Source organism: Brassica rapa, chromosome A08 (genome assembly GCF_000309985.2).
Source record: "Brassica rapa cultivar Chiifu-401-42 chromosome A08, CAAS_Brap_v3.01, whole genome shotgun sequence".
NCBI lineage: Eukaryota > Viridiplantae > Streptophyta > Magnoliopsida > Brassicales > Brassicaceae > Brassica > Brassica rapa.
Window position 1 is genome coordinate 15,680,596 of NC_024802.2, and position 24,129 is coordinate 15,704,724.

Here is a 24,129-nt window from a genome sequence, read left to right on the forward strand (position 1 = left end):
AACTTTCTAGAAGGAGAATGAAGATGGATGGGCCGCTGGATTCGTAAAGCCCACCCCCCTTCTCTTTTTTTGTACCATTTGGCACCAGTGACAGCTGCAAGGGAAAGGTGATTCAAGTGTTTAAGCAGGAACAACCCCCCTTCGGAAATTCGCTAGGCGTTCCTTGTATATTCGGGCCGGGCCTAACTCTGAATGAAAAAAATCGGAGATTTTGCAGGGATTAATCGTTGATTTATTTTCGGTTATATATGGTGAATTGGTGAAAAGTTCAAAGAAGTTCACTTGGTGTAGCGGTTATGGGACGTTTTAACTACCTAGCAACCCGACTTCGAGCAAGAGTAATGGCATTTTTTCTGTTTTCTTATCAATAACTTAAATGAGGGATAAATTGTCATTTACTTAGCATCTTCCTCATTAGGTTTTCTGGATTTTCTGCAACAAAAACTCGACGGCTCTTCCAATTTTTAAGAGTTTTAGAACGCTTTCTTTGTTTTTCTTGTTGTTTTCAAGTAAATTTAATGAATCTTATGTAGATTAGTTGTTTTGTAGGTTAAAACGAGTGAAATTGTAAGACTTTTAACATACCTCCGAGAGTCTTTGCATTAACGGCCGTGACCAGTAACACGGTGAGTGTTTTCACCAGAAAACTTTCATCAAACGCCAAAAAAAAAAAACATTTTAATAATTACAAAGAGAAGCAACTCTTTCAGTAAGCTCCACCACTGATTCACCATCTCCTTCCTCAGCTATGGTGTCTTGCAACACACAGAACATAAACAAAAGTAAGTAAACTCCATCTTCATGTTCCTTTCAAGATCCTCTGTTTTTTTTTACCAACTAACCTCTTTGTCGGTTTTAGATTGGACACCAATGCATTTAGAACCACTGATGCTCGAACTCTTTATGAGGCTACGAGCAATGTAACCTCCTCCATTGTCTGGTTCCTCAGATTCCAAAGTTGAAGCCACAGCTGCTGCTGCTCTTCTCTCAACATCACTGCTTTCTTCTGCAGTCTCACCACTCTGAGCAGGAACTATCTCTCTGCAACACACAATCACAGAGAAGCTCAATGCTTTCAGAGCATGAATTAGATGTGTGGGCTCTCTCTTTCTTTGAAAGCATTGGGCTTCTCTGTAATTGTGATTGGTTGATTATTTTTGGTGACGTGACAGCCTAGAAATTCAATGTATGTGCCTTTTAGTATACGATAGATTGCACTAAAATTAAAAATTATCTTCAAAATTGTTTAATTATTAAAATTTGTGAGAAAGTAAAAGATTTCATTTAATATTGTACTATTTAGGTATATATATTTGCTTTTTCTTTTTGATCAACAGTTAATATTTGCTTTTAGGTTCAAAATCCTATTTGGTTCTTATATAATATTAGGATGAACTCGTTCTAGTAAATCATTAATAAAATTCAAACGTATAGACTCAATATAATACTACTACATGGTTTATTGCAATTTAGAAAACTCATAATAAACCGGTTTTTAGTTTTGTTAGCGTTAGCTATTTGAAAATATATCTGGATAAGGAAAAGAAAATGGACAAAGGTTTAGCTTCTTCAGCTTTTGTTTGATCTAGTTATCAAAATATGACACATGTAATTGACTCTGCAATTTACGTAATTATGTAGCATGAAAATAGACTTTGTATCAGCTGAATTTTCTTACCGGTTTTGTATGTTTAGCTATAATGATTTTACAATTTATATGTACCAAAAAAGGATGGACAATGGCTTAGCTAAACCAAGTCATTATAGCACCTGTTATCAATTAATTGCCATCACATACAATAAAAAATCATGATCTCAAAAGTCCGTATTAGTCTTTTTTGTAACACTATCATCGACCTACAAGAGTCAATGAGAAGTTAGTGTTACAGTCAATCTGCCCATTTACTTAAAGACATGTTCTTTATTCCTGTGTGATGAAATTTCTATGTGTTTGATTAAGCTTCATGAATGTTGTTAACTACTTTGTGATCTTCAATAATGCACAGCTATTCGAGCTGTCCTCTCCGGTGATGGTAAAACTTCTCATTCAAAGGATGCCGGTCAGGCTTCATGGAAAACTGAAAAAAGTCGTTCTAGCTTACAGTGGAGGCTTAGACACTTCTGTCATCGTGACATGGCTTAAGTATGTTTAGTTCATTTCTGATAGCAAGAATAGTCATCCTCTGGTTTTGAAACAATAGGTTTATATAGCTTTAATGCTATTTGTATCATGGAAGTTTAATCCGTTTGCTAGTCTTATACATGGAAGTGTTTATTTGGCAGGGAGAACAGTGGTTGTGAAGTTGTATGTTTCACCGCAGATGTTGGTCAGGTACTACACTGCATAAGTGCTAAATGATGACTATTATAGTTGAGAGATGAAGTTTTGCGTAGCATTCGACTTATGTTTTCTCAACCCACTAACTGCTTTGATATGAAGGGCATAGAAGAGTTGGACGGTTTGGAACAAAAGGCTAAGGCTAGTGGTGCTTCTCAGTTGGTTGTTAAGGATCTCACAGAAGAGTTCGCCAAAGATTACATATTCCCTTGTCTTAGAGCTGGTGCTATCTATAAACGAAAATACTTGGTGGGTACAGTACCGGTCCTGAAAATTTGAAGGCTGGAAGCAAATTATAAATTAAGGCCTGTTTATTAAAGGCCATCTCAGGAAAAAGAATTCTTTTAATGCAAATGGAGAAGGGATTTAAGCTTTTCATTTGGTCTTAGCCTTTTGGTATTGTTTGGTGCAACTTGGGTTGTCTAGTGTCCTACATGATAACATTATCCTCAACCAATGGCTTAAGCTTTTCATTTGGTCTTTTTGGTCTAGAGGAGTTGCAGCAGTGTGTGTGTGTGTGGAAATATTGGTTGATTTATGTGTGTAGATAATGCTAAGACATGTGAACCAAGCAAAGGAATTTATATCCTCATAGTAACAGCAAGCTAATGGCTAAACCGGGTTGCAGTTAAACCAAAAATAAGCAAGTTCTCTTACTTTCAAGTTGAAAGAGAGATTTGAGATCATTCCAAGTGAACGCTTATCACACAGCCAGTGTTGTGTACTCTCTCTGACCAGCTTCCCTCGTTATGATTTGGAAGCAGCTAACAATTTCACAATGCGGCTAATAGACACCACTAGTGGAACCATAGCGAGCAATACACTATTTTGAAGACATAATCTGGTGTTCCTAACCTTAACGCTCTTGCAGGATTGTCCAATATATTTTTATTACAACTTGTAATGGTTATGACGCGAAAACTGTTCCAAAATAGTAGAATTTCAAAAGAGTGACAAAGGGTTTACAAGACTAGAAAAGGAATATTCAAAAACAGACAACACAGAACTGAGATTTTGGGAGAAACATAGACATGAAACAAAGAAGAAACAAGAGAAATAAACATCCAAGTGTATGCTATGTAGAAGATGAATCAAGGCACAATCTTGAAAGCCTTGTACTTATCAATCCAAGAGATGAAAGAGTTGTTAGAGTTCCTGAAACCAAGAAAGCCATACTCTTTGCTCTTGTTCATACTATCAATCATCCCGTCAACACCAAGCACAACATCAGCAAACCACCACACACCAACCTCATCAAGCTTCTTCTCCTGCAACTGATTCTCCTTCACCATCTCCTCCCACACACTCTCTTTCCCTTTCATCATCTCCACCAACCCCACGTTCTTCCCTTCCTCGAACCCATACTCCTCAATCCCAAACTGCTCAGCAAGAATCTTCCACAGATGCTTCCACTTGAAAACATCAGCGTTGCTGCAGTTAAACGCCTCGTTCTTGGCGTAAGGATCAACCGCAGCCCAAATCTGCTGCTCAGCGACCAGATCAGCGTCTGACGCCGTCGTGAAACCTTCCCACGCCTCCTTGCTCCCCGGGAAAACTAACTTAGACCCTTCGTGCTTGCAGATGGCTGCGTAGACGCAGAGAGTCCCCACAATGTTCATCAAGCTATACGGAGAGAAACCAAAGATAGTGTTTGGTCTATGCACAGACCAAGTCACACTCTCTTTCGTCTTAATCTCTTCAGACAGAACGTCCTCAAGAGTGTAGTAAAAGTTCTCGATCTTCAACCTCGGCATCTCCTCCGTGAAAGGCGCCTCGTGACGATCAACATCTTTGCCAACACTATCGAAAGGGCCGAGGTAGTGCTTCGTCCCGGTCTGGAGACAAACGTGCCGGAGATTCGGCGCGTTTGGGACAACCGCGCGGAGGACGTTACGGAGCATAGAGCCGTTGACCTTACAGTTGTCCACCTCCGAGGAGCGGTTGGTCCACGTGACGTAGAACACGTGCGTGACGTCTTTTAAAGGCGAAAGCTTGGATCTCGCGTCTTCTTCGTCGGAGACATCGCACTGGATGTAATCGATGGGATGATCGGCGTTCCAGGTGGGACGAGGACGGCGAGCGACGCCGTAGACTTTCCACGGACCGCCGGGTGTGTCGGAGAGAGGAAGAATCTCCGCTAGGCTGTTTCCGACGATGCCCGTGACGCCGATGATGAGCGCGACGCTCTCGTAGGTTTGCGTTGGCTCATCTTCGTCGAACTTTTTCTGTAAAAAGATGAGATCTTTTGTTAGATTAGTGACTATGTAAGGAGGAGAAGATGAATTTTTACCTTGGCAGCTCCGATGGCGCCTGCCCACCACCAACTCATTTCTCGATCAGATCGGTGATAAGAGAAGTAAGAAAGACAAGAAGGTGAGGGATGGTGTTGTAGACTCGACAGAACCGTGTGGGGTTTGTCTTTTAGCCTTTTATTTTGTAAATAAAAAGTATTTATATTATAAAAGTTTAAACGTGTACGTGCCGACTAAAGTTGGTCAGCTAATATTGTAATAATAAAATCGGATCATATTTAATATTGTTGTATTTAATTAGATTAAATATTCTCTAACCACCTTCTATTATTGAAGAACTACAGTCTGGCTTTGGATTGTGCTACTGTAAAATCATTGGCAATCATGGCGAAGCTTGAACTTACAAACTACAAAGGATTCGGACAATAAGAAACTATGAGTAACCAAACATTCATGCAAAATACACAAATCTCGATCAACTCAGGATGTTGCTTTGTGTTCCTTTTAGTTTTGTTTCTCTCGTTTCTGAATAAAAGAAAAGCAGTGAATATCTGTTCAAAAGTGGGTATAGGCATTATGACTTTCGAACCGCAGGATGCAACTTGGATCTCAGTTTCACCTTTAAGCTATACTTTAATTAGGAATGGTGATTCCTAGAAACAGAGCTGAGCTGTCGGAAGGACCAACTTTTCTTATATTCAGAAATGATAAGAAGATCCCAGAATATGAAAGCAGCCAAACATAACCGTGGAGAAGTAGAAGAAGAATCATCCAGAAATTTATTTTTGCCTTGGAAGCCCGACGTCATTAAACCCCAACATCCAATAGTAGCTTGTCACGTGTAACACGAACAAAGGTAGCCGTCCGGTCGTCCATCCACGTCAAGTTCAAAATCTTTTCCAATGCAAAACGCCCATAAACCGTTGGATCTGCCACGTAAACAAAAATAACAGGAACCGAAGTGTACGCAATTACAATGTTCACACGTCACTAAATCATTACGTATTTTACGGATCTTCTTCCTTCTTCGAGCTGCACCATCATCAGTGCGTGAATGAGTGACCGAGTCTGAGAGGTATCGAACGCTATACGATCTTAACAATGAGGAAGAAGACGATTGTCTCCGTCATGTTCCTTTTCTCCCTTCTCTTTCTTCTTCCAGAGCAAGGTACGATCCAACGCATGCTTGTTCTCAACATCTCTTCGTTGTGTATATTACTTTCTTTTCTTTTTGTCAGCTTTTTTTTCTTGTCAGCCGTTGTGTATATTATTTGATTTGGTTACGTAAGTGTATAATGGCGATGTTTCTATCATAGGAAGAAAGCTACACGCGAATGCAGAAGAGAGTTCCAACGACGTTACTGATCCACCGAAGGTGGAGGAGAAACTCGGTGGTCACGGCGGTTTATCGACTGATTCAGATGTCGTTCATAGGTCAGTCTCATACGTTCGATTTTGATTTCATAAATCTCTCAAGCCTGATATTCGTGTTTGTTTATTTGAACAGAGAGTCTGAATCGATCTCGAAGAAGTCACTTCGCAGTAGCGCAGAGAAGTTTGAGTTCCAAGCCGAGGTTTCAAGGCTTATGGACATTATCATCAACTCTCTCTACAGTAACAAGGACATTTTCTTGAGAGAGTTGATCTCCAATGGCTCTGATGTAAGCTTGTTATTGTTTTTTTTTAGAGCTAGTTTGAATTGGGAGGTTATAAGTGTCTGTGTGTGTGTTTGTAAATCTTCAGGCTTTGGATAAGATTAGGTTCCTTGCACTCACAGACAAAGACGTTTTGGGTGAAGGTGACACTGCTAAGCTTGAGATTCAGGTTAGTAGTACTTTGGGGTTTGAGAGGTCTTTAAGTTCTATAATAATGTAATGATCTGCAGATTAAGCTAGACAAAGCCAAGAAAATACTTTCTATTCGGGACCGGGGAATTGGAATGACTAAGGAAGACCTGATCAAGAACCTTGGTACCATAGCCAAATCTGGAACGTCAGGTATGTGCTGATACGTTATTTTTTACAATAGTTCGGATCAAGGAATATTCATGTGTTCAAGGTCTTTTCTTTCACAGCTTTCGTTGAGAAAATGCAATCAAGTGGGGATTTGAACCTGATTGGACAATTTGGAGTTGGCTTCTACTCTGCCTATCTTGTAGCTGACTACATTGAAGTCATTAGCAAGCACAATGATGACATCCAGTAAGTTGATTCCTGAGAGTGTTCTGTGTGTAGACATGTAAAATCATTTGAAAAACTTTTCTCAATTTTCAGACATGTATGGGAGTCAAAGGCCGACGGTAAATTTGCTGTTTCCGAGGATACATGGAATGAGCCTCTGGGACGTGGAACTGAGATTAGATTACATCTTAGAGATGAAGCTGGGGAGTACCTAGAGGAGAGTAAACTCAAGGTGAGTAATAAACTGATAAATTTGGAAGCAAATGTCTTCTGTTTACTGTACCATTGTGGTTGCTTATGATCATCACTGTCTACTATAGGATTTGGTGAAGAGATATTCTGAATTCATTAACTTCCCTATCCACCTATGGGCCAGCAAAGAGGTTGAAACTGAGGTCCCAGTTGAGGAAGATGAATCAGCTGAAGAGGAAAGTGGTGAGTTATAATGAACCACTGCAGTTATAATTTTCTGCCTCAGTGTCTTTAGTAACGGTACGTCGTTACAGAAACCACCTCTACCGAGGAAGAGAAGGAAGAAGATGCCGAAGAGGAAGACGGTGAGAAAAAGCAGAAAACCAAGAAGGTGAAAGAAACAGTTCATGAATGGGAGCTTTTGAATGATGTTAAGGCTATTTGGCTGAGAAGTCCAAAGGAAGTGACGGAGGAAGAGTACACTAAATTCTACCACTCTCTCGCAAAGGTGACGTGAACAAATTGCATACTATAGGTGGTATGGTCCTCGTGTGGATTTTTCCTGACCCTAGTCGCTATACAGGATTTTTCTGAGGAGAAGCCAACGGCTTGGAGTCACTTCAATGCTGAAGGTGATGTTGAGTTCAAGGCTGTGTTGTATGTTCCTCCAAAATCTGCTCATGATCAGTACGAGAGATACTACAACAGCAACAAGGCGAACTTAAAGCTCTTTGTCAGGAGGGTTTTCATCTCAGATGAGTTTGATGAGCTTCTGCCTAAATATTTGAGTTTCTTGAAGGTAACTAACTAACTGCAAGACAGATTAAGTTTTACCTTCAATACAAATTCAAGAGCTGAGTCCCTAATGTGAGCTTACTTCTGTAGGGTCTTGTTGACTCTGACACATTGCCTCTAAATGTATCGCGAGAAATGCTTCAACAACACAGCAGCTTAAAGACAATAAAGAAGAAGCTTATCCGAAAGGCGCTTGATATGATCCGCAAGCTTGCTGAAGAAGACCCTGATGAGGTCCATGATGATGACAAAAAAGGTATTCCATATACCAAGCTTCATAATATCGAACAAATTTTGTTCTAAACTTGTTGGCATACAGACATGGAGAAGTCTGGTGAGAATGATGAGAAGAAGGGTCAATACACCAAGTTCTGGAAGGATTTTGGCAAGTCGATTAAGCTCGGCATCATTGAGGATGCTTCTAACAGGAACCGCCTCGCAAAACTTCTTCGCTTTGAGACGTAAGTTGTGTCTTTACCTTTTTAATACTCATCTGTCTGCTTATTAGCTAAAGATTAACACTTTGTTATTCCAGAACAAAGTCGGATGGAAAATTGACTTCTCTGGATCAGTACATCAAGAGAATGAAAAAGGGGCAAAAGGACGTGTTCTACATTATAGGAAGCAGCAAGCAACAGCTGGAGAAATCTCCATTCCTGGAGAGGCTCATCAAAAAGGGCTATGAGGTTTGCATGGAACACAAACAATTCTTCTTTTATTAGATAGGAAACTTGCATCACACGTTCCAATACATTTGTTCGCAGGTCATATTCTTCACAGACCCCGTTGATGAATACTTGATGCAATACCTGATGGATTACGAGGACAAGAAGTTTCAGAACGTGTCAAAAGAAGGACTCAAGGTTGGGAAAGACTCAAAAGTCAAGGAGCTGAAAGAAGCATTCAAGGAGCTGACCAAGTGGTGGAAAGAGAGTCTCGCTGGTGAGAACGTCGACGATGTGAAAATCAGCAACCGGTTGGCTGACACTCCATGCATAGTCGTAACGTCCAAGTTTGGATGGAGTGCAAACATGGAGAGGATCATGCAGTCACAAACTCTCTCAGATGCTAAGAAGCAAGCTTACATGCGTGGAAAGAGAGTCCTCGAGATCAACCCGCGTCACCCTATCATCAAAGAACTCAAGGATAGAGTTGCAAGCCACCCAGAGGTATACAAACATTAGACTCATCAAAACTCTTTTCTGTCTATTGGTTTAAATCAGTTTGACTGAGACAAAAATTCTATCAGGATAAGAGTGTGAAAGAAACAGCACAGCTCATGTACCAGACTGCTTTGATCGAGAGTGGATTCATACTCAACGACCCAAAAGACTTTGCGGGGCGTATTTACAACTCCGTCAAGAGCAGCCTGAAGATCAGCCCTGATGCAGTGGCCGAAGAGGAAGTCGAGGCAGATGAAACAGAGACCAGTGAGGAGGCTACTGAGACGAAATCAGATGGTGGTCTGAACATTGAAGCCGAACCCGTTGAGAAAGAGACACCAACCAAGGACGAACTGTAGAAGATTTCACTTTTGATGTTTTTTTTTTCTTCCCTCAAGTTAAAAGCAGAACATCATTATTCTACTCGTTATTTCAAAGATTGGTTTTTACTAATTTGGTTTTTGATGGATTATGTAAAAGCAGCACAACTTGGATTCTAGAGATAAAAGCGAATCCTTTGGTTATTCGGTTTAATAGATAATGCATTGATCAAGACATGTTTATTCATAAGAACAATTCACTCTGCTCACTTTCATCAATGCCTTTTTCTCTTGCTCATGAACCAACTGTACTTTCCGAACAAGTTTCCGCAGTTCCTATCAACAGACAATGATCAGCCAAACAGAGAAGAAGAGGAACAATAACCAATAGTTAGTTTTGTCTTTTCTACATAAAATCTCAATGCATAGAAAGCATCATGATGAAGAAAACTGTCTCTGATAAAGATGTATATTTGTCAACAAGGATAAATGCATGTAGGTGGAAAATTCGTTAAACCGCAAAACTCTATTGGGACTTTGAAAGTTTTGATATACTTTGAGGGTGTTTTATTCTTTAATTAATACTCTTATGTTTCAAAAAGAAGTATATTTAAAAAATTTATACATATTAATAAACATACAAAATTTTGATTATCAATACATTATTTTTATAACTAACTATTCAACATAACTTTAAACTAATAGAATTTTAGTATTCATAATTATGTTTTAGCAAAAAAATAATTCTAAAACATGTATCTTTTTAGAATGGAATGAGTACGATATATTAGTGGAAGCTCCTTTACTCCAGTGGTTTAACTAAGGATTTATTAATGCTTCTACACCAGGAGGTATCGGGTTCAAATCTCAGAAAACGCAAATTATGCAGATCATGGAGAAAAAAGGTTACAAGAGGTCTTCAGTATGGTGCAAGAACATATCATCGAACATGGATCTCATAGGACGGCTCAGAACGATGCAGTCAGACGTGCATTCTCATATGATGGTGGAATTGTCGGATAATTCTGTCAGTTAAATCAAAACTGCAAAACATAAAAATGTAATTATAAATGTCAACAGTCTCATAAATTGTGTAAATGACATCAAATGGTTTATAATTCTAGATGCTTTTCGTTGGATCCATTTCTAAACTCATTTTCTTTCTTAATTTGAATGCGAAAATCAATGAAATTACTCTACCAGAGAAGTAAAGCAAATTTCTTTCAGAAAAGTATTGGTATGTATTGCATATGTATTTTTCAACAACTTTTTATATGTATTAAGGGTATGACTGGTTTCCCCACTACCACCCGTAAATGCAATTTTTGCGGTTGATAGCATTGTTGGCGTTTTACAACAATCATTCCGCTTCAAAGCGCTCTTAACTTCATAAATTCAAAAGCTGGTTCCAGCTAACGTTTATGGTTGCGGAAGGATAATTTTTTTTTCTTTTTTTTTAAACAATATAAATACAAAAATAAAAATATTAAATTAAAATTTTAAATTAGAATTATAAAAATATTAAAATATATCTATTATATTTTAATTAATATTATAAAATTTTAAAATAAAAATATTTTCTATAATTTTAAAAAATTTAAAACTATAACTTTCTAAATATAATTTTTATATTTATTATAATATTATGATTTTTGATATTTTTATAATTATATAAAATATAAATATTGTTAATTTATTATTTAACCGTTGTTGCGTTTGCTAGTTAACCAGTCATAAGTATTTCGTATAAATCTCTTAATACCGTTAGAAACTGCAACCACCCGCATCCGCAAACTCCCGCAACTGTAACCGCAACCGTTGCGTTTAAACCAGCCAGGCCCTAAATATATATTTCAGAGAAAAGAAACAAAAATAGTAACGTGATCCATGCAACATAAAAACAATCATATAACTATCCAAGTTTATTTAAAAATATATATAAACAACAAGTTTGAAAAAGGACAGAAAACAGATCAAATAGATAATGCTCATCAATGTCAAGCAGACTGAGAGTATGGGCAAGACAGAGTTTGTACCGACAAATGTTTCTTCTTCTTCTTTATGGTTTTAAATTCCTTTTAATCAAAAAAATATTCATTTATTTGGTTCTGTGTTCTTCTGAATAATATATTGGAATCTATTTGTGTAGTTTGGTAGTTTAATTCAAAACCAGAATACGTATATGCTAACTGTGTGCGCTCATTGGATTACATAGAAGAGGAAGAGAAGAGTCAAGATATGAGAGACATTGTGGCTTACATGTTCGGCCTTTCGAACACACATACATTGTCCACTTGTTTCAACAAAATATCTAGAATAAAATAATTAACATAAGAACAATATCGAATCAAACATACATCATGAGCAAAAATAAATCTTGTCCGAGTATTAGATATATGTATAGTAATGATAAGTGCTAGATATATACATAGAAGTATGTAAAAATCTTATTAAATAAAGGGTTTTTAGTAATTAAACCCCTCAACTAAAGATGAATCGTAAAAAAAACCCTTAACTAAAAATCCAGTGAAATAAACCCTCAACTTTAGTTCCGTTAACATATGTTACCCTCCGTCTAAAAAACCGTGACGGAGGGTAACAAATGTTAACGGTTTATAAGTTGAGGGTTTATTTCACTGGATTTTTAGTTGAGGGTTTTTTTTACGATTCATCTTTAGTTGAGGGGTTTTATCACTAAAAGTCATTAAATATTATTAAATTATTTATTATCATTTATACATTGTTTTAAGATTTATAAGCCTTTAAAACTAATTTATAAATTTTAATACATTAATATATTTGTATATTAATTTATACATCTTAAATTTTATAATTTTTAAAACTACTTACAACTTATTATAACTTTGAAATATTAAATTATTTGATATTTGGCAATAGTGATATAAAAAAATTTGTGTGTTTATATCGTCATTGTCAAATATGAAATAATTTATAGTTTCTAAGTTATATTAAGTCTTAATTAATGTCGAGATAATTCATCCATAGTCAATCTTTCTATTTAGAGTATGACGCACTTTTTCCTATTTTCATGATTTCTGTCATCCGATTCATACTTCTCCCCCTCCAAAATAATGCATGATTATTTTTATTCTCATTGATTTCTGAATAACTACATTATATTTTTATTTTCTTGATCAATAATATATTTAAAACATAAAGTAATACAATAAATCAAGAACAATATAGGAAAATAGGAAAGTATGAGCCTGATGACGAAAATAATGAAAATAAGAAAAAGTACGTCATACTCCAAATAGAAAGATTGACTTCATGGATGAATTATCCTCAACACTACTTAAGACTTAATATAACTTAGAAACTTTCAATTATTTGATATTTGAAAATGACGATATAAACACACAATTTTTTTTATATCACTATTGCCAAATATCAAATAATTTAATATTTTGAAGTTATAATAAGTTGTAAATCGTGTTGAAAATTATTAATTTAAGATGTATAAATTAATTTTATAATAGATTAATATACTAAAAATATAAATTAGTTTTAAAGGCTTACAAATCAATCTAAAACAATGTATAAATGGATAATAAATAACTTAAAAACCCTTTAATGACTTTTAGTGATAAAACCCCTCAACTATTTTTGAATCGTAAAAAAAACCCTCAACTAAGTTTTCAACATTATAAACCCTCAACTTATAAACCGTTAACATATGTCACCCTCCGTCACGGTTTTTTAGACGGAGGGTAATATATGTTAACGGAACTAAAGTTGAGGGTTTATTTCACAGGATTTTTAGTTGAGGGTTTTTTTTAAGATTCATCTTTAGTTGAGGGGTTTAATTGCTAAAAATCCTTAAATAAACTATGGAAATAAAAGATAGTACATTTATACAAAATATTGGCTCTTCCTTAACATTTTACGGTAATTTTTTTCAAATAGCATTTAAAATTTTTGTCACAAAAATATCATTTGAAGAAAAAATATCAAAATAGTGTTTTTATTTTAAAATTTATAATATTTATTTTTTATCTTTTAAAATTTGAAAATTCTATCCCCAAAATTTATCCTTTAAATCTAAATCCTAAATCTAGATTAATGAATCCAAAGGTAAAATTTTTTAATAAAACTTATTTTGGTTATTTTCTTCATTGAGAATTTTCTTTGTGAAAATAAATTTAAAAATGCTATCATAGAGAATTTTTCTATATTTTATTTATTGACATTTTGTATGTAAACATATATATAATAATAATCAAATTAATCATCATATTTTACTTTACATTATACAATAGTATTCTATTGGATATCTTGTGATATAATTTACATATCGTTTCAAGAAATAAGTAATTTTTTACTTGAGAAACACTTGTTTTTTTACTTAAGAGACACCTTACGTATTTGTTTTAAAATTTACTTTGTTATTTTTAAAGTAAATTTTAAAACAAATACGTAAGGTGTCTTTCAAGTAGAAATTTTATGGCACATGTCGATTAGACGATCTTGACAAAATTTCTCTGGCATGCTCAGTTTAACTGCCTAATAATGCGTATACGTGTTAAGAAATGCTTATACCGTATAACGTATTGACAAATATTAAAGCCGCGCTTACGATTTAAGAATATACTGGATATTGACCCGTCCTCGAGAGGGCGGGAATATTTTTTGTTTTTAAAATTTTTGCCTAATATAATTTATATGTTTGTGTGTTTGTATAATCATATTTTTGTATGATATGAATTTAATAGAATAGATAATTTTTCTAAGTACATTAAATAAAAATAATTAAAAAAAATGATTAGTAAAGTATTTTGATAGTTTTATTGAATTTATTATATTGTTAAACTATAAATTTGTGCCATAGACTTTTAACACATTAATATGGTATTTTATTTTCAAACAGTAATTGTTTTTTAAAAATAACAAAGTATTGTTACAATTTTGTTTAGTAATAAAACAGTAATTAAATAAATATATTAAATAAATAAAAAAAATTTTCATAAAATTGGAATTATTTAATTTCGTATATATTTATAATTACATCATTATTAAACATAATATTACACATAATAATTTTTATAGCAATTAAAAATGGGTTATGTAAATCAAAGTCCATGATCCAATTATAATGGGTTTCGTAAATTATATGTCCATGGCCCAAATTGTTTTTTCCCCACAAAACCTTATGTGAGCTTATACTGTCTTAATCAAGTTTTAATTTTGTCGGTGGATGATGAACAAAAAAGTGAAATCTCATTCAGTTCTTAGAAAGCCGTAGAAGACTGTGGAAGCTGAATCTGAGTGACTATGTTCAATTGAAACCAGAGAAGTTTTAATCTGCTTTGCTCCTGTCAAGATCTCAGGTAATCTTTTGGCCATGTGATAAATCTATGTTCTTCTGTAAAAGTTTCAAAAAAAATCTGACAATTGTACTGCTGTGTGAACATATTACAATTGTGTTATGGGGTAATGCTTCCAGGTATGGAGCACCTTAACTTGAACACGCCATTCTGACTTGAACGGTCTGATGTCAGCCAAAGTCGTGAGTTCCATGCTTAAAGGTATTTTCTGAATTAGATTAAGTTTGTGAATTCAGGTTTTAGGAAGTGTGTTAAGAGTAGATTGTAGGAATGATATTTATATGAGAGGATGGCTATAGAAACACTTGTGGAGAAGAAAAAATTTAGTTTTTTAGTTTAAAAATTGTTGCAAATTACGGGATTAAGGAGTTAGATAACCAAATTTCAAAATTGAGTTTAGAATAATTGATTTGATTCCTGAAATGTTCTTGTTTGTTGGATATATAATCAGAAAAAAATAGATATGCTCCATATTATTAGGAAACAATCGACAAAACTAAGGTTATATATTATTAGCTATCGTAAATATGGTGGAAAGTCTAGAAAATATATTAGTAGACAATTTAAATGGTGGTAAAGTCCAGAAAATAGTTTTTAAATGGTCCCGATTAGTAGGGGAATTACATATAAATAGAGGTTCTCTCTACATATTCACATCTTTATATAAATGATGTTTAATGTTTAATTAATTAATATCTATTGATTCAGTTATCGGGTCCCCTGATTATTAGGCATGTAGCCGTGTAAAAGATATGCTCAAACTATTAAGGAGTGGTGGTTACTTTCGAAATAGAAGGTCATGTAGTGGTTACGTTTGAAAATTAAGCATTGCAGTTACCATATAAAAAAAATATGTATTGTTGAAATAATTGTTAGACCCTACTTTTATCAATGGGTCACACTACTGTTTTAATAGAATAGATGGTCCCGATTAGTAGGGGAATTACATATAAATAGAGGTTCTTTCTACATATTCACATCTTTATATAAATGATGTTTAATGTTTAATTAATTAATATCTATTGATTCAGTTATCGGGTCCCCTGATTATTAGGCATGTAGCCGTGTAAAAGATATGCTCAAACTATTAAGGAGTGGTGGTTACTTTCGAAATAGAAGATCAGGTAGTGGTTACGTTTGAAAATTAAGCATTGCAGTTACCATAAAAAAAAGTATGTATTGTTGAAATAATTGTTAGACCCTACTTTTATCAATGGGTCACACTACTGTTTTAATAGAATAGATTTATGAGTTCTATGGTTGCAAAAAGGAGACTAATGGAACGTATGATAAATCATGAAAGTGATTCAAAATCAATTATCGAACCCCACTCAAACAGTATGATAGTATTATTCCATGTTATTTTATCTTTTGAAACAAGGCTTGATAGTATTAAACTTTTGTTCTCCGAAAAATTTCACGAAGGGATTTGTCAAAAATAACTCAAAACTTAATTTTAAAAGTAAAAGTGTAATTCAAATTCAATCAAATGTAAGAACTCAAAAAACTAGTGAAATTACAAAAATCATCTTATGATCAAACAAAAAATTTGTGTTGAATTTTATTATTATAACCAATTCGTATGAGAAGACTTCTAAAAAAAATAAGTCTTTTCTGAGAAAATTTCTTTGTAAATTTTTTCGTAGAATAGATCTTTAAAATAATTTAATTTTTTTATAAAAACTATTTTGATGGAGAAAATATTGAAATCATGTAATTATAAAAATTTCTAAATAATGTTTATATTTATAAAATTGAATTGTTTTCAACATAGATAAATGAATGTATATTGAGTTATGATAGTCTTTAGGGTTTGGTAATATGTGTTATAACATTGTTTGTATTCTTAGGTTTAGATTTCAGAATCTTAACTTTAAAAACAATTTACCTACATGTGTCTAGTTTTGCGTATACTACACACTCTATAAGTTGATTTTAAGTTTCATGAATTATTTTTGCTATTTAGTTAGTTATTTGATTGGGTTTGGGTTTGGAAAACTTAATTTTCAAGAAGTCTTCTAACATCTTCCCACCTAAAACAAAATCTTTTAGAAGTCTTCTATGGGAAATCTTCTCATGTATTAAATTTTAAAAATAATTAATAAATTTTATAAAAAGTATTTTGAATGGTAAAAATTAAACTCATGTAATAATAAACATTTCTAAATGGTGTAATTTAGTTTTAATAAAATTGAAATATTTTCAACATAAATGAGTAAATGTAGATTGAGTCATGATAGTTCTTGGTTTATGATTTCGTAACATATAGTATAGTATTGTTGGTATTTTTACAGTTAGGTTTTGAAATATTAATATTTTAAATTTTACCTATATGTATTTAGTGACTATCTAATAACTTGATTTTAAACAAATTTTAAGCTTTTTTAAATTTAAAAAAGTGTTTTTTGATTAGTTATTGATTATAGGATTTAGAAGAATTCCGGAAGATTTCCCAAGAAATCTTCCAAAAGGTTTTGTAACATATAGAGCATTAAAATACTTCTTGAGAAAATTTCATACATGTGAAATCTTCTAGAAAGCTTTCAAAGACTTCTAGTAATTTAGAGTTTAGAAAACTTCTTAGAAGACTTCACGACAAAGTTTTCCAATTCTTACTTAGAAGACTTCACGACAATGTATTTTGTGTGTTTTATATGTTAGATTCTATAGATTCAATCTAATGCGACTGTTTTATTTATTATTTAAGTATAAAAAATATTTTTAAAGTTTTTCTCTATTTTGACGTCATTTGAAATTTTTTGGATATACTGATTTTTTTCAGATTTGAGTCATACTTTGTAAGAATTCTCATAAGATTTTTTGGAAAGTTTTCTAATGCTTTTTATGCTAGAATACTTCTAGGAAAGTCTTCCCTGGAAGTGATTTCTTTGGAAGTCTTCTGAACCGAAAATATAAAACATAATTGAACTTTGTCTCCTTATACAAAAAAAAACTACACATTCTTTTTCTTCCTCTCAAATGACTGGTACTCTCTAACCTCTTTCTAATCTCTTTGAACTTGAAAACACCAAACTTTTTATCACTTTCTCATTTTTGTTATGTTTTTCTCACTAATTTATCTTATTTTTGTAGGATTTTCATTATATGGTTCTCATCTTTCATTCATTTAAAGGTAGATTTATAAATTTTGGATATTTATTTTTGTGTGTTTTATATGTTAAATTCTAAAAAGTTATAGATTCAACATAATGTGACTGTTTTATTTATTATTTAAGCATTAAAAATTATTTTTAAATTTTTCTTTATTTTGAAATCATTTGAATATTTTTGAATTTACTGGATTTTTTAGATATGAGTAAGATTTTGAAAGATTTTTTGAAATTTCAAATAAGTTTCAACAAAAATATAGGTTATTTTAGGATTAACTCTAAATTTTAAGTCATATTTGAAAAATTCCAAATTTCATATCGACGTTTAAACTAATGTTGCATGTATATAAATTCTGCAAAGAAAAAACCGATAAATGAAAACGCACAAACATAACTGAAATGTAAAAATTTAAGCAATTAAACTTTCAAATATTTGTCGACACCACAACTGAAAAGAATACCAATGTCTTCTAGTAAACCCAAACTAAAAAAAACAAAACCAAAAGATGAATCTAAACGGGTCTGCACGAATATTCAATTTATATAGTTGATACATTAAAATTCAAAAAAAAACATAGATATGAAATTCATGTTTCCCATCTGGAGTGAAATCATGGGTTAGAGCAAAGAATGTGTGTCCAATTAAAAATGTTATCTTCTAAACCGGACGTTTGTGGTCTGGTGGTAAAGGACTCACGGCTGTACGATCTACCACCTAATTTTGAATCTCAGCTACTGTCGATTAAATAGAGTGAAAATGACTGTTTCTCTTACGGTGGGTTTCCAGGCTTAACTCCGGTGAACGGTCAATTATTAGGCAATAGTCGGATCTTTTTCTTCTAAGGCATTCGGATACTAGGATCATCAAAAAAAAAAGTGTTTCTGATAAACCCCCAAAAAAGGAGAGCAAATTAAGAGTATCTCGATGATCGTTCGAATAATGATCATGGATTAAATCTTATTTCTACTCTGGCTTCGTAGATATTGAGTTGTAGAACCAATCATTACGCTTTGGCTAGTAGAAGACGATTGGAACGACAAATGGTAACTCGTTCATGTTTGGCCAATTATGGTTGAGAGAGAGTGGAAACTATCGTCTGAGAGAATATCATCAGTAAGAAATAGATGAATAATTTCTAAAGTGCTATTTTTCTTTTTGTGTTTGTTTTATTTTGATAGTTTCACATAGAATATACAGAAAACAAATACTATCAGTTGTTAATTTGTTATAAACAGGATTTTAGTGCTGTATTTCTGGTCAATCATTAAGACGAATGGAAAACTAATAGTATATATGTCTATATGATAAACAAAAAAATAAAAATTATTGATTCAGAATTAATACAAACAAACTAGCTATTCCTCTCAAGAACCAACGGTCAACATTACACGTTGACTTAAGGGAAAAGTCGCCCACGAAAACTAATATACAAAATTCAAAATAAATAGACATGACCCCAAAAAAACATTCATAAGAAAAAATAAATCCCAAGAGAGTGGTTATATAAAAACTGTTAGATGTATTAATATAGCCACAAATCTTGAGTCGATGCTTGACGCAATGCCCGCCATTTGATTCTGTCTTCTTAGCAAAGAAGAAAAACTAAAGATATAGTTATATATTCCTTATTTCTTGCTTCTTGTTTCTATAGTTTCTTAGTAATAAGTTTAATGTTTTTATCTTCGAGTCTTGAGTGTGGCAATGTGATCAAACCCTTAAGAATCTTAATAAGGATCATAATCTCGAGTTCTATCTGAACATGGAGATGAGTGATTGAAAGACAACTTCGTCACAAGGGATAGTGAGACCCATGTCGTGCTCGAATCCAAACTCTTCCTCAGCCAGTTGGAGGAGTGTCTGAAACTCAGGATGATCTAGCCATGAGATTGGGACCACGTAGCGACTACGTTGCTGACCAACGTAGACCGGGAAGTGACCCTTTGGCACGTCGTTGAAGTAGCAGTTACTTTGATTCTTCTTTCCAAGACTTGAGCATCTCTTCAAGATTTTCTTTAGAGATGCTGCTTGAGACGCTGCCACTTTGTTAGACTTCTTTAACGCCATGATTTGAGCTTATTGAAACCTAACTTGTCTAGAGAGAGAAGAGAGAGTTTGGTCTGTTTTAAGAAAGGTGTGGATGTGAAGGTGGTGGGTGGGTATGGAGGGGTATATAAGGGCACAAGGAGAGAGAGAAACGGGAAGAGATTATTAAATTTATAAGAAAAATCATATACTCGTAGATATTTTTTCTTTTTACATAGATTTTTTAGGTTTACGCATGACTTTTAGAGGATTTGTGACTAGGTTATATGTATTATATACATAACAACGACTAATTCATGCAGAAACACATGAAATGTTTTCCTTGGTGATCAATCTTATATTCATGTCAATGCAAACCATGAACCCCGCGTAATCCTGTACAATCCGCGTAAAATATAAATCTAAAGTATCATCAGAATATTTGTTTTATTGGTAAAATATAATATTTATAGTTTATTCTCATTAAAATCTAACCACCTTTTAGCCAAGAAAAAAAACAATCCAAACACTTGTTTTTTACTCACTCTAGTTTCTGATTATTAATTTATTATTGTTTTGCAAGGTCAATGTATATGCCCCAGAATAACCAATAGTATTATTTTCTTTCTGCATCAATTGATAACTGAACTGAGGAATAATCAATTTTCCTTTAACACTACATAAATTTAACAAAGAAAACACAGAAAATGAAATTCTTATTTATGTAACTTTATAAAGAAACTATCATGTGGGATGTAGGAAAAAAGGGAAAATTTGAAGACAAAACCATAAGATAAATAGAGGGGAATATGTGAATGTATATGCATGCATACAAGTTTTTTTGAAAGTCTTATAAATAAGGTAGGGACTATAACAGTGCCCTACATTGTCTCCGTCTTGTATATTTTTTTCTAGACACAACGCTACAAATTAATTCAAGTGGTACCGGTTTCCTCTTCACTTAATAGACACTCTTCTTCAGATTTTGTCTCTACTGAAACTTCCAAGTTTATTACAACTAATATGTAAATATAAAATATAGTGTGGCCGTTAATATATAATATACCCGTTTTGCCATAAATTGATTACATTGGAAAAGGATTACGGACGAAGTATACGTGAGGCGTGAACCGAAGTACGTACTTGCAAAATCACATGTCTTTTCCTACAATTAGAGTGGCCAGCCAACACTTTAATGCCCATTATTTTTCATTTCTTTTTATTTATCTACAAATTAATATGGAATAAATCAACACAAAAAAATTGTAGTTCCGTGGTTTTATATTTTTTTGGTTTAAGTGGATCGATCACCAATGTCGTTTAAGAACATATTCCATCAGATCCATAATATTTTTAACTTAGTGAACAAAGATTAAAAAAGTTACATTTAAAAATAAAAGCATTTTTAAAAATATAATTTTAAATCATTTAACCAATTATAAAAAAAGACAGTAAAATTTAATTGCTTGAACTGTTTCCAATAAAGTTAAAAATAATTTTAAAATTTTAAAATTTTATGTAAATTGAAACAAAACACTTCTTCTAAAACATCATCTCTATTATTAAAAGAGAAGTACCAATATAAATTGCCTCTTAGTTTTCAAAATTATTTACATTTGAATGCCACTGAAGTAATAAATTTTCCTACCTTTTAGTATTCTTGTCTTTTATAGTTTAATTAATGCATTTTATAGTTTAACAAATTATGTTTATTTATTTAAAAAATGTTTCCTATAATCTGGATAAACAATAAATTATACTTAATCAATGTCAAAAATGTAACAAAATTTTATTATTACGGGATGGTTATTTTTTATTTTGGTATATTAACTACGTCTAAAAAACATAAAAATATTATAAAAATACATAATATAAACCATAAAATTTTAAATAATATATTGAATTATTTAATTGTATAAATCAAATATAAAAATAGATAACCATTTTATTTTACATTAAAATTTTGATCTATAAAAAATACATTTGCACGAACACACGAGTTATATTTTAAAAATAGAGTTGTAACAGTTGACAGATCAAAAAATAAAATAAAATTATTCATTCTAAATTCTAAAATAATTGTGTTTAGAAATATATTAAATAAGTATTTAATATATATATATGTATATATAAATTTTAAAAACATATATTACTATTTATATAAGATAAATATATTTTTTTTTGCAAACCAAAAATAAATACCTGCGCGGGTGCATGGATCAAGGTCTAGTTTATATTGAAATAGAGAGAATATTGGTTATTGAAGGTTCATATGACATGTTGAAACGTAGGTCATCCATTTTTTGACCCAATGGGAAAATCACCTTATAAATTTTGTTATAGTTTATTTTACCATCGATTTTGGTAGGTTTGGTTATAAATCCAACTTGGTTCAGCTTTTTTGACAGTTGTAAAAACGTTGTTTTTTAATTACCAAAAACCAAAAAAAATGTTGTTCGCATTATCTATGCAGTTAATTAATACATGAGAAAAGATCAAATATATAGCTAAACTATATAACAAATTGTCCACATGTGAAATTTTGAAAGTCAAAACAAATGCTTAGGTTTGAACCTAATCTTTTGTTTAATTGATATTATCAAATCCATGCAAGTTTCCATCTCGTTTCTCCGATGCATTTTGTTCCACGTACTTCTGTCCTTTTCTGATCATTTTTTTTAATTCCGTTTATTTCAGTGTGATGGCTGATGATTCAATCAGCATCCTCAAACAATTTCACCTTTGGATTTATCACAAATCCAATGTATAATTGCAAATTTATTTAGACGGAAATTTGAGTACATTAATCAAATCCAATGTAACTGCCAAAGAGGAAATTTAAAAAGTGGTCGAAAAGGACTCATCTTTTTGGCAATCTCTATATTAATTTATCATCTAATTGATTTTTAATTATATGAATACAACTTATTTGTTTGTAACGGTAGTCGGTGTAACATATATTTTAGACAGTAAAAGTGTTTCAAAGAAAAAAAGACAGTAATAGCTACAGTTGTAGTCGAAAACATCAACTAGAACATGAAGATCTATATGTATGCTGAGTAACAAAAACAACTATTCTGTAACATCATAGGGTACGTATGACCATATGAGTAATCAAATCAATAAGGACCCAATATTTTTTCATCTGCTTATTAACAAACACGATATGGTACTTTAAATAAGTAGAACAATTGGTTAGTGCTGTATATAAACTTTTGATTAACATTTTGGTTCAAAACTTTAAATAAAGTACTATCATATACTCTTTATGTTCCTAAATATAAGATATTCTAGGTAAAACACACTTATTAAAAAAATTATTTTTTATTTAAAAAGTATTATTAAAACTATAAATTAAAACTATTTAACCAATTACAAAATAAAATTATAAAATTTGATTATTTACACAGATTTTGATAAAGTTAAAACTACTTAAAAATACGAAAACATCTTAAGGCAACATTATCAGTGGTCCATTTTTTGGTCCTTAAAATCTTTTTTTTTCTGTTTTCTGGTTTTTAAAAAAAATAAAAAAATAAAAAAATAAACTTATAGCGGGTCGCCACGTATTGTGGGGTCCGTAAACAGTGCTAAGGGCTCAATGCAAAAGTTTCTTAAATTGGAACATTATGGCACAGTCATTGAAAAAAGGTGGTGGGACCCACGCTTAAGGACTCTCCCACCACCACCAATAATGTTGGCCTTATATATTGGAACGGAGAGAGTATATGTTATAACATGTGGTATACATCTCACTTACAACTAGTAAAGTTAGTTTAAGATATTAGTCTGAATTAATATCTAGTCTCCTAAGATTTGTTTTCAATTTTCAAATAAACCTTTCAAAATTGTATTATGTTTTAGAGATTTTACGATATATCAAGAAATAAGGACACATGTAAAGAATTAAGATCAGATCTCTCGGTCGACAAATAAGAAAATAGGTTAAGTGTTTGGCTTTACCTGCAACATAAAGGGGAGAGATATAATTAAATTTGTATCTTCTTAAAATTATATGAAAAACGTTAAGATGGAACTGTTGTCGAAAAGGGAAGAGAGGAGAAAAGTAAAAACTACACCTGATTTTTCCGTATTTATAGCATTTTAACAAAAATGAATGAAAACAAAATTAAGAGATGGTGTGTGTAGGGACAAAGGAGAAGGAGCCTGTGAGAGTATTAATCAGGTGGAAATGAAATATAACGAAAGAAACAATACATGGCTGTCCGGAATTGGCGCTTCTGTTGTGGTTATAACTTGTAGACATCCTTCACAGTCTTCGTTACCCCACTCTCAATTCATCATCATCTTCAAGATCTGATTTGTTATTTAACATGATTCAAAATCTTCATAAGATTTGAAGGTCTTTCAATTTACTAGAGTTGAATTTTGCGAGTCTACAATAAAATCA

General features: G+C 32.5%; 4 protein-coding genes and 1 long non-coding RNA gene across 6 annotated transcripts; 3 read left to right on the forward strand and 2 right to left on the reverse strand.

Moving 5' to 3' along the window:
• The first annotated feature begins 168 nt into the window (after positions 1-168).
• On the forward strand, positions 169-3,480 carry LOC117127285 (argininosuccinate synthase, chloroplastic-like). The gene is made up of 3 exons (XM_033277257.1): positions 169-2,143; positions 2,284-2,332; positions 2,441-3,480. The coding sequence occupies exons 1-3, from the start codon at positions 1,965-1,967 to the stop codon at positions 2,615-2,617; spliced, it is 405 nt and encodes a 134-aa protein (XP_033133148.1). The 5' UTR covers positions 169-1,964; the 3' UTR covers positions 2,618-3,480.
• LOC103834914 (3-oxo-Delta(4,5)-steroid 5-beta-reductase) lies at positions 3,261-4,829 on the reverse strand. The gene is made up of 2 exons (XM_009111005.3): positions 4,629-4,829; positions 3,261-4,563 (listed from the first exon to the last, which is right to left on the reverse strand). Exons 1-2 carry the CDS (start codon positions 4,665-4,667, stop codon positions 3,430-3,432), a joined length of 1,173 nt encoding a protein of 390 aa, XP_009109253.1. The 5' UTR covers positions 4,668-4,829; the 3' UTR covers positions 3,261-3,429.
• Positions 4,830-5,602: 773 nt separating this feature from the next.
• LOC103834913 (endoplasmin homolog) lies at positions 5,603-9,392 on the forward strand. The gene is made up of 15 exons (XM_033277085.1): positions 5,603-5,758; positions 5,907-6,024; positions 6,098-6,251; positions 6,334-6,414; positions 6,476-6,587; positions 6,665-6,791; positions 6,864-7,002; positions 7,091-7,205; positions 7,277-7,470; positions 7,546-7,761; positions 7,848-8,013; positions 8,077-8,218; positions 8,293-8,443; positions 8,522-8,926; positions 9,007-9,392. The coding sequence occupies exons 1-15, from the start codon at positions 5,692-5,694 to the stop codon at positions 9,277-9,279; spliced, it is 2,460 nt and encodes an 819-aa protein (XP_033132976.1). The 5' UTR covers positions 5,603-5,691; the 3' UTR covers positions 9,280-9,392.
• Positions 9,393-14,075: 4,683 nt separating this feature from the next.
• On the forward strand, positions 14,076-18,217 carry LOC103834918. 2 transcript variants are annotated; one of them, XR_626585.3, is made up of 3 exons: positions 14,076-14,588; positions 14,705-14,786; positions 15,294-18,217. It is a non-coding gene; the product is annotated as an uncharacterized LOC103834918 (long non-coding RNA). The 2 variants fall into 2 exon arrangements; XR_626586.3 differs by having other exon boundaries at positions 14,425-14,588; positions 15,317-18,200.
• A 761-nt stretch (positions 18,218-18,978) lies between these two features.
• Positions 18,979-21,520, reverse strand: LOC103834917 (protein SMALL AUXIN UP-REGULATED RNA 10). The gene has a single exon (XM_033277268.1). It carries the CDS (start codon positions 19,758-19,760, stop codon positions 19,446-19,448), a length of 315 nt encoding a protein of 104 aa, XP_033133159.1. The 5' UTR covers positions 19,761-21,520; the 3' UTR covers positions 18,979-19,445.
• Between the last annotated feature and the right edge of the window lie 2,609 nt (positions 21,521-24,129).

Coding starts and splice junctions, on each gene's coding strand:
- LOC117127285 (XM_033277257.1), top strand. CDS start 1,965: ATGAATGTTGTTAACTACTTTGTGATCTTCAATAATGCACAGCTATTC. Junction 2,144..2,283: donor GTCATCGTGACATGGCTTAA/GTATGTTTAGTT, acceptor TTTATTTGGCAG/GGAGAACAGTGGTTGTGAAG. Junction 2,333..2,440: donor TCACCGCAGATGTTGGTCAG/GTACTACACTGC, acceptor TTTGATATGAAG/GGCATAGAAGAGTTGGACGG.
- LOC103834914 (XM_009111005.3), bottom strand. CDS start 4,667: ATGAGTTGGTGGTGGGCAGGCGCCATCGGAGCTGCCAAG. Junction 4,564..4,628: donor GCGCCATCGGAGCTGCCAAG/GTAAAAATTCAT, acceptor ATCTTTTTACAG/AAAAAGTTCGACGAAGATGA.
- LOC103834913 (XM_033277085.1), top strand. CDS start 5,692: ATGAGGAAGAAGACGATTGTCTCCGTCATGTTCCTTTTCTCCCTTCTC. Junction 5,759..5,906: donor CTTTCTTCTTCCAGAGCAAG/GTACGATCCAAC, acceptor TTTCTATCATAG/GAAGAAAGCTACACGCGAAT. Junction 7,471..7,545: donor TCTACCACTCTCTCGCAAAG/GTGACGTGAACA, acceptor GTCGCTATACAG/GATTTTTCTGAGGAGAAGCC.
- LOC103834917 (XM_033277268.1), bottom strand. CDS start 19,760: ATGGCGTTAAAGAAGTCTAACAAAGTGGCAGCGTCTCAAGCAGCATCT.